This window comes from Meleagris gallopavo, chromosome 21, assembly GCF_000146605.3.
Source record: "Meleagris gallopavo isolate NT-WF06-2002-E0010 breed Aviagen turkey brand Nicholas breeding stock chromosome 21, Turkey_5.1, whole genome shotgun sequence".
Taxonomy (NCBI): Eukaryota; Metazoa; Chordata; class Aves; order Galliformes; family Phasianidae; genus Meleagris; species Meleagris gallopavo.
The window spans coordinates 4872986-4888988 of record NC_015031.2 but is presented as its reverse complement, the minus strand read 5'-3'; the positions used below and the strand labels follow the sequence as shown (position 1 = coordinate 4888988).

General features: G+C 44.7%; 1 protein-coding gene across 1 annotated transcript; it reads right to left on the bottom strand.

The window, feature by feature from the left end:
* Positions 1-217: 217 nt before the first annotated feature.
* On the bottom strand, positions 218-15094 carry LOC100550560 (S-adenosyl-L-methionine-dependent tRNA 4-demethylwyosine synthase TYW1). Its single transcript, XM_019621931.2, has 7 exons — positions 14919-15094; positions 14059-14199; positions 13432-13533; positions 12531-12725; positions 11359-11640; positions 10498-10620; positions 218-373 (listed from the first exon to the last, which is right to left on the bottom strand). The coding sequence occupies exons 1-7, from the start codon at positions 15051-15053 to the stop codon at positions 233-235; spliced, it is 1119 nt and encodes a 372-aa protein (XP_019477476.1). The 5' UTR covers positions 15054-15094; the 3' UTR covers positions 218-232.
* Between the last annotated feature and the right edge of the window lie 909 nt (positions 15095-16003).

Here is a 16003-nt window from a genome sequence, read left to right as displayed (position 1 = left end):
GCAGAAGTATTACACCACGTGATCTCAACACGTCAGCACGCATCACGCTGAGATGCACTGCATAGCTTTAGATTCCTCCCCCAGAACAATGAAGCAGACAGCCCTAGATAAGCTGTTCTGGTAGGCTCTAACCAGGGGCAGGACTGGCAGTTCCATCAGCAGCTTCCTCCAACAGAAGCAGTCTCACTTGCTCTGTTAGAATTCCATCACCACGCCTGGTCCAGACTCAGGCTCACAGAACCTCACCTTGCTTTGTGAGCGCATCCCTCAGGGCTGCAGTTATCATTTCTCTCCTTTCACCCGTCTCCTTCCTCCCAGAGGTCTCTCCAAGCAAGCTCATTCCAGCATCTCCATCCTCCAGCTCACGTTCTCTCTGTTTGAAGACAGGGAATTACACTTAGATTCAATCTCATTTTATTTTTGGGACAGATCAGGGAAGACAGACATCACTCCAGTGATTCAGACAGCCCTAGGAGCTGCGCTCTCTACCAGAGACCCTGCAAGAAAAGGCAGTCCCCCCTGAGCAGTCAACTCCACGCAATGAGCTGCTGCATCCCACACACCTGGCTTCCAACAGATGCACCTTTATAAACATGCTTAAACTCCTGGAGTTTACTTAAAAGAAAGAAAACGACACAGATACAGGAATACCATGTATTAGCATAAGTTAAAGGAGAAACAAACAAATCCCAGCACGTAAGAAAAGCGTGAATCTGCCACCACGTAAGTGTCACTCCTGAGACTCTATGGGTATTTATTGCTTTATGTCTGCACAAAGAAGCATGAAAGTGGAAATAATTACTTTGATATTTCATGCAACTTGTAATCTGTCAGTTCTTTATGGCTTTTTTTTTTTTTGAAGTAATAGAGAAGTTATGGATAAACAACAAAGACCAACAGAGGACATTCTGTTTCTGCAAAACAGGCTATTCAACATCCAAGTCTCTTTTGTGCCAAAGTCATCAAGAAGTTCATGCAAATGCTCCCATGCTTCCAGTTGGAGTTTACCCACCATGACATCAGTAATGAAGGCAGTGCTCCTCGCTTCCCCAGCTGTGTTCCTTGCACAGAGAAAGCACCCCAGCCCCATCTCTGACCCACATCCCCCAGCATCACACCCACACGTCCCTTAAACACCTCCAGGGATGGGGACCCCACGGACCACCCTGTCCATGAGGAAACTCTTCCTAATGCCCCGTGTAAGCTTTCCTGCTGCAGCTCCAGCCTGCCCCCTCCCACCCTCACTTGTAGACCCAACAGATCAACTCTGCAGCCTCCTTTCAGGCAACTATAGAGAGCAGTGAGGTCTTCTCTTACTCACCTTTTTTCCAGACTCAACAACCCCAAGATGCTTCACTGGTAAAATATTAATATGGCTGGAAAAGCCTCGTGCATAAGGGAGGAAGGAGATAAAATCCTCAGCTATTAATTCTTAAACAAAGAGCTGCTCCCACGTCATTTAATCCAGAACTAGGCACAGCCATCCATTTACAAAGGAAGGGTACTATGTCAGCACAGATTCATTAGCTATCCAAAGAAAGACACCAGGCAGGATTTCTGAACAGATGCATCCTGGCATATCTACTCCCCAATCTCACGCCAGGTTAATTCCCTCCGAAGAACTCAATATGCATTATGTAGCACATCATAATATTAAAAATGCAGCGATTCACTTAACTACAAATAAGATATCCTATCCAAGGCAGCCTTCAGGGAAAGTCCTTCTGAATTAAAGGGCTTGCATTTCTACCTGCCTGTCGTGCTGCTACTGCAACAGCAGAGAAAAAGCACCTGAACATGAAAAAACAAATAAATAAAATTGCCTTGCTGGCAAGGCAGAGGCATTTATTTCAATAATCATCTTCCCCTCAGAGATGCTGTTAGTATATTTTTTTTCCCCTTTCATCCTGATGCAAAAGGCTGTAAACAAAACAATCATCTGTTTTCCTCTGATCCTCAGTACCTGACTGGCTCTGCCTGGCAGGCGATGGGCTTTGGGCATTCACACCCCAGTGAGTTTTACTTATTTGCTTAATAAACCTTTCATATCTATTATTTAGGGATCGAACGCAGAGAATGAAGTTAAATCTGCACAGAGCAAACTTCTCCAGTCGCAGTGATTTAGCAGAAAGCCCTGTAGTAAATCCAAAGCAAGTTACTATCTTTTCCTAACAAATCAAGCAAGCAGTGACAAGAGCCAGCTCCTCGTGTCCTTGAAATACCTCCCTGCCAGGAAACTGCAATCCCACCCTCCCTGCACCCACACAGCACCCACAGTCAGAAAGAGGCAGGCATCAATCCCAGTTTCTGGGAGACTCACAGCCAGCACAGCTCCTGCAGCTCCGTGTGCCCAGCAGGACTTGCCCTGCCCTACGCAGGAGGTGTCTGAGCTCTCACTGCATTTCCCATTTTATTACATCAAATGCTTTTCCAGCTAGGACTGTGGGCAGGAAGAAAGCAGGAAAAAAGGCAAATTGCATCAACTCCATGCAAAAGAAGTCTTCCTTAGGCTAAATTATGTTAGTGTTTTCAGCCTCATTGCTCTATTCACGTGCCAGAGCTGAAAACACCACATTCCCTGAAACAGCTTTTACTCCAGGAAGGAAAACTTAACCTCCCCCGGGACAAACACAAGGCAACCCCAGCCTTGTCCTGACTTACTGCATCATCCATCAGAGCCTCCTCCATCTCCTAACAAGTGAAAGGTGCACACATTGAGAAAACAGTAATGCATCAGGGGCTGCAGACAAGAGAAATGGAGCTGAAGCTAAGGGAAAATTGTTGGCAAGGTTATCGAGAAGAGACAGCCTGGCAACAGCAGTACTACTTGCTGAGGGGAATGGTTAAATGAAGTATTAAAGTTCATGAGTTCCATGAATGAAAAGCTAAAATCCCAAGCAAGCAGAGCTCTGGTGACAAGGGAGCAGTTAGAACACAGACAGATTTCCCCTCACACAGTCCCAGCCATGGGGGCATTACAGTTTTCCTGGCAGAGCAGCATTCCCACGAGACCAGAACCTGAGCAGAAGGACCAGCACAGGGCATCAGTTTGTGCTAAAGCTCTGAACAGGAACAGAGCTGCACTGCTGCTCCGGATTCAAAGTGCTGACTGTCCTAACCAACGAACTGAACTGCAGTTTGTTCAGCCTGTGGACTAAGGATATCCAGCTGCTGTCAGTCATCACTAAAAACTGCCCTGAGCATCCCTCAGAGAGCACAGAAATGGGTATTAGGAACTCGGATTGAGTCATCAGTGAACCAGCAAGCACCCTAACAGCAAGGAAAGCTCATTAAGAATAGCTGCTGGTGTCTATATAATCACAGGTTACATCCCCACTGCATACATCACTGCCCAGTTAGGCATGCGAGGCTGAATTGAAGCAAAAAAAAAAAAATAAAAAGCAGACAGATGGAAAGCAGAACACGACAGCTAAGGAGCAGGGAGCTCAGCAATTCATTCCTCTGCCCTGCATTGAAACAGGAGGAGGCATGATCAAAACCTCCATGAATCTTCAGTGAAGAACCAAAAAGAAGTTTCCACCCGTATCTGCCTTACTGTGCAATGCCACAAGGTCCCCTGCACCATTCCAAGCAGCAGGTACCACTCAAAATGCTATTCCAACAGCCCTGCAGCTCAGATCCCATCGATGCCCATTTTCTTGCAGGTTCAGCATCAGAATCTTCAGGGATAACACTTCCCAGAACGTATGCACATCCGCAGGGCTGCAGAAGAGATTTTGGGATTGCTTCACAGAGCTGTAATATCACTGCTGTGCTGTAGGGAAGGCTTTTTACAAGCTGTAGTTAAACCAAGCCTCCATTTCACATGCTGCTTTATGGTTCTGTCAACATTTGTTGGAGTTGGGAAGCTTCATTGGACACACCATAAAAACGACTGATTTTCAAAGCAAACAAGAATCAAAACTAAAAGAAATGTGTCTGTTTCCCCCCAAAAGTGAGTAGTTTATATTTGAAAACTGGGACATATATTCACATTTTTATTCCTTTCTCCTGCACTACAAGAATCAAAACTAAAACCTAGGAAACAAGATTTAACAAGCATCCTGAAGCACCCAGCAAGACTTTCAGCTGTAGCCCATTTTGCTTTCTCACGCAGAACAGAGTACATATTTTCATAGAATTACCAAGGTTGGAAAAGACCTCCAAGACCATCCAGTCCAACCTTCATCTACCACCTATACCTCCCCACGTCCCTTAGCATCTCGGCACAGTTTGGATACTTCTTTTTAATGGCTCATTTCTTTCTTTTCCTTCCAGTTCAGGACTAAGGAAAGGACATTTCAAGTCATCACCCATCTTTCAGGGGGCACAGCACACACTTCCCCTACTGAGAGCCCCAGACACAGCTCCCATCCTGGATTGCTATTCTCAGGAAGGCCCCTCGGCCCAAGACTGCAGGAAAGCTTGTGATCAGCTAACTGGAGAGCAGCAAGGAAAGGTCCTATTTGCACTTCTGCTACTTCCCCAAATCGGAGCCATATGCAAGTCTTTCGAGCACTCAATTAACAGCTCTGGCCTGTAATCTGTTCAATGATTTGCATTAGCCAGCTTTTCGGGACTGTTAGATCAAAGGACACAAAATTATAATAATTATAATCTTATAAAGAATACCTGATTAAACCCGAAAGGAAATTGCTCGGTTTCCACCATAATTAATCTTTGTTAACTGTGAGAAAATATAAACCTGACACCCAGAGCCCTGCTCAGCATCCTTCAAGGCCAAAGCCCCACTTCCCAAAGTTAGGAGCAGCTTGGCACTCCATCCCCAGTCAGTGACAGCTGGGTTAAAACAACCCTCTGCAAACACAGATATTGGCCAACACAAATACAGACCCAGGCTGCCCACTCTGGAGCCATAGCAGTTCTGCCCATGCCAGTAGCCAAAAGGATGAAGCTTTCCCCATGCAAAAGCCTAGCCATGCTATTAGCAGGAAAATCCTCAGCATGATTTGGCACACACCTAAGCAGTCTGTGCACACTGTGAGGTTCATCTAGCAGAACGCAGATGCACACACAGGACCTGACACCTTACTCAAACACGTTCCTTTGGCAGCAGATGCTGTGCTCCAAGCCATCACTGTGCTCACCACTCCTTGGATACAGCACCAACATCAACAAGCCACCTCCTCCTCACTTCTCCCAGTAATTACCATCGGCAAATAATCATTCTGTGCATTGATTTGTGGACTTCAGCTGTGTTATTTGTCTGGCAAGAACCTCAGAAAATGCACGAGAAAGAAATACCTCGAGCAAGAAGTTGGTGGGAAATGGTAAGCAGATGGGCTGGGCTGCTGCAGGCAAAGCCTGATCACCTCCAGCAACAGACAGAGAACAGAAAAGGCTGCAAATAAAGAGAAAGCTCAATACTCACCGGGACTTCAAACGTCCAGCCTGTTTTGTATCTTTATATCTAACAGCTTTGCCTCACTACCCACTTATTGACTAATTTATAACAGACGAAAGAGCAGCAAGGGGTATGGGATCTACCAAGCAGCATAGAAATAAGGCTCTTTATTCCTAGACCTCAAAGCTCTCTACAGAGACTCATCAGGGAAAGACAGTATCACACCGCACGCCAAGGACTGCCCAGGCAGAGGTAACCTTTACCTGCGGAGAAGGGAAGAAAAATGCTGTACTCCCAGGATTTACAAGTTGAAGTCAAGCCTCAAAATCTCTTTTGTTTGCCTAACATGAAGAATTACAACATACTAAGATATAAGGAAGACAGACTTAAACACAGGACGTGGATAAGGTGAAGTGTCCCTGGGCCAGATTTCAGGGCTAAAAGTAGCCCCTCAGCAATTAAATACCAGTTATTAAAGCTCATTTCAAAACCTGAGATCACTCTGAATTCCAAGCCAGTGTAGCAGAGGTCAAAATCTGGCCCAGAGACTGTGCTGGTGAGTATAAGAGCACATTTTCCCCCCACCTCTATGAATCCCTCACCCATTAAAAGTTAGGAAAACTTTTTGGAGATCTCTGAAGGCACACATCATTTTTAACCGTTTCTACATCTGACAGTTCAGTAGTCTGCCTTTTTCAATTCAGGCAGAACACAGCCACCAGCTTTTGCATGCTCTAGAATCATCTGCTTGTAACGAAGTCACCTGCAATATCTTCTGTAAACCCATCAGCAAGCCTTAAAACTTTCTGCCTCACGTCAAACCCAGCTCCAACCAACGTCATTAGAAGTTACCTCTCCCACAGAGGGCTTTTGGGAGGCACCAGGCAAGGCAGTTCACAACCCCAATGATGGTGAATAGCTCATATTAGGATGACTTTTTTGGAAGAGGAGCCAAAGCAGATGGAGAAACCTCCCTCATGGCCAACAGATACAGCACCAAAACAAGCTTCTTGAACAGACTCTCTGGAACATACTTTCTTCCCTATAAAGTCAACCTGAGCCTTGTTCTCACACCCTCCCCCCTCCTTTGTATTTATGTTCAAAATGTGACTATCAGCATCATTAAGCTTTGGTTTAGAAAACAGGAACATTCATCACTGAACTGTGCCAACGAAACATGCCCATTTGATTACTTCCCAGCCCATCCAAAAAAATTAAATTATTATTATTACTCCTCATGCTGCATTTTATAAATATGAAGGTTAATAAAGCCATTTCATTCCCTGGGAACTAGTTTAGATTGATCTGCCTTTCTAGTTTATCACCATCTCCCAGCTGTGGGAGATAATCTACATTAAGAAATGGTGTCCCTGTGATTAATTGCAGTCTTGCAGGCCACAAACACACCCATGATATTTCACATTTCACTGACAAGTATATTTCAGGGGTGCATCAACAACTCCGGATGACAGAAGAGTACCACAACTACACAAAAGTCTATTTGTTACTGAATCCAACAAGAACCACTGCCTTCTGCTGCCACGTAAAAGCACCTGTAGAACAGGCTCAGACTTCCAACCCAAAAAAAAACCCACCAGGGTAGAATAAATAGATGCAGAAGAAATCCAGGAGTTAACCCACCAATGTGCACAGCCACCAGCCCAGGGTCATCAAGGCCCTGGGAAACACAGCTGCTGAGCTTGCAGCAATGGGCTGACCTCCAGCCCTCCTTGGGCCATGGCTGGAGTGCCACTTCTGGACTGTCATGCTCAAGCACTTCCCTTTATGAAACTGTAGGTGCCTTCTGAACTGAACCAGGTTTGTGTTCTGGTCAGAAGCCCACTAAGCATCATCTGCAACAGCTTCCTGTGGTAGCAAGCTCCAAAAACTGAAATACTTAGAAAAACGTGCTGCATTCCAGCAGCTGTTAAACAGTCATTAAGTGTTAGTAAATGACTCGATAAAGAGTGAAATTTCCCTTCATACTAAATCATCATTTTATGTATTTGAGTGATTTCCCTTCAATACCTCCCTCTGTCAACTTTTTGGCACAGTGAGTAGAAGTAAGTAGCACCCTGAACCTTGTGCCTGCATTCCCAACTCAAAAACCCATCTCTTCTCCGGTGCAAACAGTGCAACAGCTACAACTCTACTCAGAAGGTGGGTTCTGCCATTCACCTCATAACTCCTGGATCTAAGCTGATCCAAATGAATGCAAGAACCCAGTCTCAGACCCTTGTGCTACACCGTAAAACACGAAGCATACTACAGCTATCAACACACACACAGACACACAGACACACAGACACACAGACACACAGACACACAGACACACAGACACACAGACACACAGACCAAGCTGCAAAACAACTCTGCCTGGGTTTCTGTCAAGTCAAATAACAGGAAATGAACTCAACATTAAATTAAGATCACCAGCAGAGATTTGAGTAAATATCTTTTAGCTGTACTTGCTGCTACTGCTCTACTTTGCTATCCCATAATAGCAGGTCAATGAGCTACAACTTATCATCCATCTTGCCTGCTAGTGATCCTCACAAGTGGCAGCCCTGCAAAGACCAGAAGATGGATCCTAAAACATTCCAACAGATTAACTGTGTTGGAGTAGGAGGTTCTGCCTCACACATCTCCCATATGCAGAGGAGTTAATACACAACACTGGAATCCAAAAAAAAAAAACCAACAAAAAACCACACTGGAAATTGCTAGGCATGTTTCAAACCCAGTCACTCTGCATGTGAAGCGTGATACAATCCTGGAATACCCACATTTGAACACACTGCCTTCTACACAGGTGATGCAGAAACCTGTATGTACTTGCCTCCAGAGGCAGAGATTGCTGCAGCAACAGATGACATCAGTGTAAAGGGAAAGAATGTCAGAATGATTTCACACCGCTCAGCATTCTGAGAAAGAATAAGTGACCAAAAGGGACAACACAAGTCAACTGAAAAAAAGAACCTCTCATTGCACAAATTCACAGCTACTAGACTGAGGGGAACTTAAGGAATGCGTTGCATTTAAACAACTGTATCTCCCAGCCTGGGAGCAAAAGTGCCCCAACGCAATGAATTACTTCCACAGACACAGGCCATCCTGCTCCTTCTTATCAAGTCTTCAGCACTTATTTTCATTAGAGTAAATAACTGCACCTGTGGGATCTTTAATTCAAGTGTTCACATAAGCCTGTTGGCAAATGCATACATTCCCCAGGAGATTCACCACTGAGACAAAGCCGTTCTTTCTCCCAGCTAATGCTATGGATAGCCATCAGGTCAGGCTCCCTCATGAAATATTCACACAGCTATACTCTGCTGTCATTCTGGAAACAACACACCTGTCCAAGAGGGCTGAAGACTTACATTGAAGTCATCACTGAAGGCTGTTTCTCCATTACCTGCTCAGGTTACAGCAACGTGAAACCAGAAGTGTAGATTGCAAGGTAGATTGCAGGTAGGCAGGTCAGCCAAGCAAAACAGGACCAGTTAACAAGAACTGCACCATTCAGAGTTTCAAAACAAATCCTAGGACAGGTCCTAGGGTAGTGCAATGCAGAGACAAAGAAGTTGATCCGCAGAGGCCTTCGTCACATCAGCTGACCACAACTCACATTCAAAGCAGCCAGAGCACTGCTGTGCACAAGAAAAGTGCTATTTCCAATCCTCACCGTGGTCCCACACAGAGATTTACACTCTAGGAATTAACAACCTGCAGAAGTAAGAGGGCAGTGCTCAGCTGTCAGGGCAGAACATCTCCTCTGGTAAGACAGCAATGAGAACATTGCAGCTTGCAGCTCCAGATAAGCACCTGTGCTCAAACAGAAACCATCTCAGATCAGTGACACCACTTGGGTCTGAGGCGCAGGAACCTGATCTGCACATTGGCACTGCTGCTGCGAACACCCTGCAGTCTTACAGCCCTCTCACCAACCAAGCAAGGCAACAAGAAAGCTAAGTAAAGAGAAAGCAGTTCTGCTGTTTGAATCACATCAACCAAAACTGCAGACTTCAGTGAAATCTTCACCTATTTACCAAACCATACGACACAGTTTTCATTAGATCAGTGAGTGTGAGAAGCTTTAAGTATTTTATCATTGCAGTCACGACCGTGGTGTTGCTGTATTTTTACCAGACACTGGGAACTCAAGGCCTAATTTTTCCACAGAATTGCTGGTCTCAAATCATCTCTCATGCCTGCTGTTACAGAAAATACAGTTCCCTTTTTGTCACTGACCTCTAGTGGTGAGCACATACAGGAGAAGCACCACCTCAGCAGTTACTGTGAACTATGTTGACCCTTTCCCCATCAACAAAAGAAAAACATACTTTTTCCCTAACAAACCACAGCAGGTAAGATGATATTCTGCTGTTCAGGGATGGAAGCTCTCACCCAGCAGGGTGACTAACCCCTAGGCTAGCAGAGCTACTCCTTACATCAGACTTGAAGGCAGGCAGGTTACTTCCCTCCCACTCCAGAGAAGGATCAGAGATCCCTGGACTCTCCTTGTAGCTGCCTTCCCTCCTAGGCCTCCAGCTTGCTGTGACACAAGGTCTGCCTTGATAGGGTCCAGCTGTGTAACCTTGGCTCAGACTTGCTAGGTTTCAGCAAAGCAACGAGTTGTGCAAGGTAAGAAAGGTAAATTACAGGTTTGTTGAGATGAGAATGCAGTACCTGAATTTAGGGCAGCAGCAAGCAAGACACAGAAGATGTTGCAGCAGTCTGTTACCACCCCACCTGTACTGTTGGCACTCCACTCCCTTGCCATGACATATCAGCACTACACACACCTGCATTTCAGCCAAGTATAATAACAGGATTTGCATTTAGACACAGATAACAGTGGCAGAGTTGTACATTCAGACATGTGATATTCACCGTGGAAGTCATTTCTCTCAGCCTGAGAGCAATGGGTTATGCTGCAGCATTTGCTCAGTGAACAAGATAAAGCCAGTTAGCAAACAACCAAATGCAACATATTTCCAAGTACGTTCTTTTCTGGGACAGGTTTGTAAACAGTTCATGTTTACCTAGACTCTGCAGGTTTGAATCCAGCAGGCAATATTTTAATCAATAACAAAGACCTGGCAGCTCAGTAATTGCTGTAGTAGCAGTACCTTGGCTTTCTTCATGTGACTCATGATTTTGCCGAGATCTTCAACATCTACAACAGAATCTGTGCCTCCAGCTTCCTCAGCATCAGCTTCCTCCTCACTGGTGGTTTCAAACAATTCTTCAGCCTGCATAAGTGACCAGAGAAAAGAATAGGAACAACAGAAAAACTTCACTCAGACTAACCAGTGAAACCAGTTAACACTCAGTGAAGAGTGCTGAGAAATACACTATAGGCTGGCAATAACTTGTATAAGATGAGATGTCCTTACTTCTAATGATTCAGTAGTACACAGACAACACGAAACTCCAAATCCATGGTGCTGTATCCCTATCTGATCACAGAAGTGATACAGAAGAATCTGATTCCTGCTGGATGCTACAATGATCTCAATGCCTGAACTCCTGCTTCTCTGAGTACCCCTGCCTGAACGAGCAGGAACAGATTACAGGCAGATCTATTTGGGAGGCCCCTGGGATGCAAACAAAGCGCCTGAGCTTCACCAAGATGAAGTGGGAGCAGGTTAACTGCTCAAAGGCTTCATTCTGGCCATGAGACAAAGCAAATACTGACTCCGTTGGAGCATCTGTCACAACAGATACCTCCTCCCACTCAGGCAAAAAGCTCCCCCCTCATATAGAAGCTACTCATCTAGTCCACACTAGTCATTGGTCCTTCTTTCTGGATTACTTTGCCTGCTACCCCCATCTCATACCCTCTCTCCCCTGTACTCCATATTAAAGATGGATCAAGCCTAAGCCCCTCACAGCACCGCTCTGGCCTGCGGAACAGAAGGAGGAAAAGGTCAAACAGCACTTCAATAAGCACCACACCAGAAATAAGAACCCATAGATTTTGGTTCTACCTCAGTGTTCTCAAACTCCGGTGCTCCACGTTCATGATTTGAACTCTCCTTACTCTGCTTCCCTTGGGATTTGCACTTCCCTTTCTTGCACTTCCCACTGCAGGGCTTCTTTTCCCCTCTGCAGAGGGCCTGGAGACAACTGAGGAACTTGGATTTCCAGGCTTCAAAGTCAGCCTCAATGCTGCCATGCTTGCTCTGGACCACATTGCAGTCCCCCTCGACACGAGTCATGATACGCCTGGCACTGAGCATCCACAGCCACCTGTCAATATTTCTTCCAACCTGGGATGGGATGGAAATTAGACAAACTGAATGAAGACCAAGCGAAAACATGCAATTAAGAAAGCAAAGACAACAGAACTGGTAAGCTACAGGGGCTGCAGGACTGCAAGGAAGGGATTTCTGGACTCCCTGTCACTTGCTGACTCAGATTGTGGACACGAGTCAGTCTGAACACCACCACACACCCTCAAGCTTTCATCTGTAAACACCTCTGCTATCATGGTTATGTGACAGGTGAGGTCTGGGAACTAGCTTGTGGGGGTCTTACTGACATTCCCCATGGCCTGCAGCTATACAAAGATAATGATCCAGTGGCAAGCCATGCTATTTTGCTCCAAGTTAGGAAAAAAACCCTAAGTATCAGGCTTAGATACCATCATATTTTACTTGAGGAAATAAAACTAAGATCCACAGAATCCAGGAAAACACATGGAAAGTTGAGAAACATGCTCTAAACTGCAAAGCAAGAGGGCTTCCAGTACTGCATCTTCATGAAGGGCTTCTAGAACTGTATGATAGAAAGCTGTCAAAGCTGGCAAATTAAGTTAATAAGGATTTATCAAGCATATTCTCACTAGTTATTACTAAAATCACTCAGATTCACACCAGGAATATTGGAGTCCTCTCCCTCCCACTTCAGATGGCAGCACACCTGATTCAAAGCTGCATTGCCTGTGGCCTAAACCCAACTCCTACCAAGTCCAAACAAAGGCTGAAATAGAAGCTGGCTTCTCACACCTTCAAATCCATACAGCTCACACATCAGTGCATTCTCAGAACAATACCAACCCCCAACCCTAACCACCCCTAGTGCCATGCAGTCTTACTGCAGCTAGGAAGATGTAGCCATTCAGAGGAGCAGAAAAGAAGGATAATGGGAATATACTCACCGTGTTGTAATGATCAACGTAAACTGAGTTTCCCAAGCCAAACACAGCGTATCTCAGGCCCTTCAGATACGTTTTGCCAAAGCGGAAGTCATTTGCAGTCTCTTCCAACCACTTGCAGAACCAGGCTGCACTTTCAGTTGGTTGCCCATCCGTGTACGTAGCTACCAGGAACACACAGATGTTCCTGCTGATTGTCTGTTGTATAATAAATAGAACAGGACAGGAAAGATAACTGCAGTTCTCAAAGCACTTCACGTCAGGACAAGCACTAACAATACACAGAGAATTGGAAGGAGTCAGGGGTTTTTTTTGTTAAGTGGATTGGAAATGCTGCAGGTAGTAACCTCAGCAGTGGTGAGCGCCTATCCTCTATGCAAAGACTCCCCAAATCAGCCAAGAAATATCAAGCTGTGTTCCTTAGGGACCCAACAAAAACACGACAGCAAAACTTGACAGCCACCTTCCCTACCCAATCAACAGCTTCTTGAACAAACTCTTGCAGTGATAACATCTCCCACAGGTTCAAGAGGCAACAATCAATATTTGCAGATGAAAAATCTATCAAGGATCACTCAGTATAAATATGCCTCCAAGGAATTCTCTCACTTGGCTTTGAAGGCTACAGAGGCATCACAATCCACTCATTTGGGTATTCAATCTTTCAGGTGTACCCCTGTCAGAGCTGCAGAACCAGCTCACACAAAACCAGGGTCAGTATCAGTATATTCTATGTGATGTTTTACAGTAACTTTTGAGATTAGCGGAGAGGACTGGATGAGCTGTGCTTTCCCACATCGAACAGAAAATAGTCAAACACGCAGCTCTGGGGACTTCCAGGACAAGAGAAACCACAAGAGGAAAAGAGCCTCAACCGCCAGAAAAGCTTGTACTAAGTACCTACCTCCTCTGCTAGACAATCATCAGGATCATAATTTCCCATGTTAATGACTTCCACAGGCAAATTAAGGCAAGTAACAGCTTCAGCCAAATCCTGCGCAAATCTCTAAAAAGTTAAAAGGTAGAAAGTTATCAACAACGAACCCAGCTACAGCAAGTGCCAAGGAAACTATGTGCCCAGTCATAAGATTTCCCACAGTACAGACACTTCAGAATTGGACACTGCACCTGTAATACTTCATATTTAAAAAGTGAAACACTGAAAATTTACATAAAGGCTAATAGCTAAGAATTTTACATACACGCAAATTTACATACACGCCAATTAGCATTTTTTGACCAAGTACCTAGAACAGCACTTAGATCTACAGGAAATATCTGCTAGCAAATTAAGAGTATATTGTAAGAGCAAGTCCTAAGCTCTAACAATTAACCTCTCTACTACATGCCCCACTTACAAAGACAACAGTTGTCTTCCTGTTTTTGTAATTTTGAGTCGGCTTTCACATCAGGCACCACTTTCTAATGAGCTTTCCAATAAACTTTCAGATTTTTACATAGCTCAGTGTTTTTAAGGCAAACAACATACTCGAATCTCATCTTAAGGTGTGTGGAAAGTAGTAACTTCTACCTTTGCTGTGCCAGTCTGAGACCCATAGAAAATCTTCACTCCAGCAACATAGACCTCCTTTGGCTGCAGAGTAGCATATCCATTGACTAGTTTGCCTTCCACTGCCTCAGAAGACACTAGATTCCCATTCGAATTTTCATCCTATGGAGAAAAAAAAAACAACATTGAGTCTCATTCAATCCCTTTTCAAAATGTCATTCAGCCTACTTGCTCAAAAGCATTTAAAATACAAAGCCAGCATCCAGCTTCTCAGCACTAAGCAAATGCAATAGTTAAAGTATTCTAGCTTCTTACACTCTCACAGAAAAAAATAAAAAAGCCTAACTGATACTTGATTGAACTAGGCCATGCTGCAAACTCACCTCACACCCCAGAGCAACAGCAGGATCTGGCAGAACCCAAGAAGTATTTCCTCCCACCTCATGCAACAGAGCTTCACTCCAGCGTATAAGGAGGCTTTAACATTCTGAATGAGCTAACAACACTCCATCCTAAAACCAGTTCAGTCTTTCCACTAAGGTCACTGGAAAGACTAACCTGATACACTGGGCACAAACAGAGCAACTTGCTTTGTGACTGAGCTACGCAGGCTGACACTTCTCTGAGTAAACTGAGAAGCTCTCAGCTGAGATCTGTTCTGCCATGAGAGGAACAAAGGTGTTGTAGTTATCCACACTCAGTACAATCCAGAGAGGGGGTTGCAACTTAGAATAAGCTACAGTTGGGATTTGCAAGGTGAGCCCACAGTGAAATACCATATCTCGCTGCACAAGCAGTCACCTTCACCTTGTAACTACTACTCCTCTCCACACACACATTTTGGGTTCTTCTCAGAGAAATGTATTTAAGCACTCAGTTACCTTCCTCTTGGCTTTGGTAGAGAAGAACTGAATGGCAATCCAGAGGCTGATCCCAAAAGCCATAACGGAATAGATGTAAATTCTGTGCAGCCATAAGGACACCAGGCAAGTGTAGAAAAAATTCCACGTATCCATTAAGACATCTAAACCTGGAATAAATCACATACGTAGAAGAAGCAGATTCTTTCAGAATGAAATTAGAACAAGAAAACCATACTACACCCACAGACTCACGCCATCAGCTATTCTCAGGCTCTGCAGAAAACAGCTCTCAGCTGAAGACACCACTACTATTAAAACAAAGACCTCCACCTTCTCAGCAGCACATATGCAGTTCCATCTACCTACCCAAGCAAACATTTTAGGCTATTATGTGGAAATACAGGGTTTTTTTTCTGATCTAGGACAGGTTCTGATCCAAAGAAAAGCAGAAAACACTCACACAGTGCTACTGCCTAAAACATCCCTGTGAAACATCAGCTGGAGTTTCCTGGCCTTCGCTTCACACAGAACCAACAAACGAAGATCTCTGCAGATGGGAAATGACATTCCAAGGAGGGGAATCATCCTGAGAGAGCCTGCTGCACAACAGAGACCTTGCACGTGCAAGACACTACGCTTCTTCTAACAGGCTTGGTAGAGTTTCAAAAATAGACTGAAATCTAGATTCAAACTCAAGTGCTTTCCCAGACAGCACAGGTGAGGTTTAATTCATATTGAGACTGTTATGAATTGACTTGAACCATAGAATTGTAGGGTCAAATGAGACCTGTGGAGCTCCCCTAGGTCAACCCCAAGTCTGTTTTCTACAGCAGGCTGCACGGAGAACTGTCCAGATGGATCTCGAATATCTCCAGAAAAGGAAACAACCCCATGGCTCTCTCACACTAAATTTCATCTACATGATCTTGCAGCCAGGAGTGCTGTTTGTGCAATCCCTGCAATTACTTATTGCATAGGAAAAAAATCAAGAGCTTGAATAAGGCTCACTTGCAACACCTATAAGCATGAGAAGCAGATTATGGCATCCTGCTCCTGTGTCCAGCCCTCCTACGATGCCGTTTGTTTTTTTTGCTTTGTTTTTG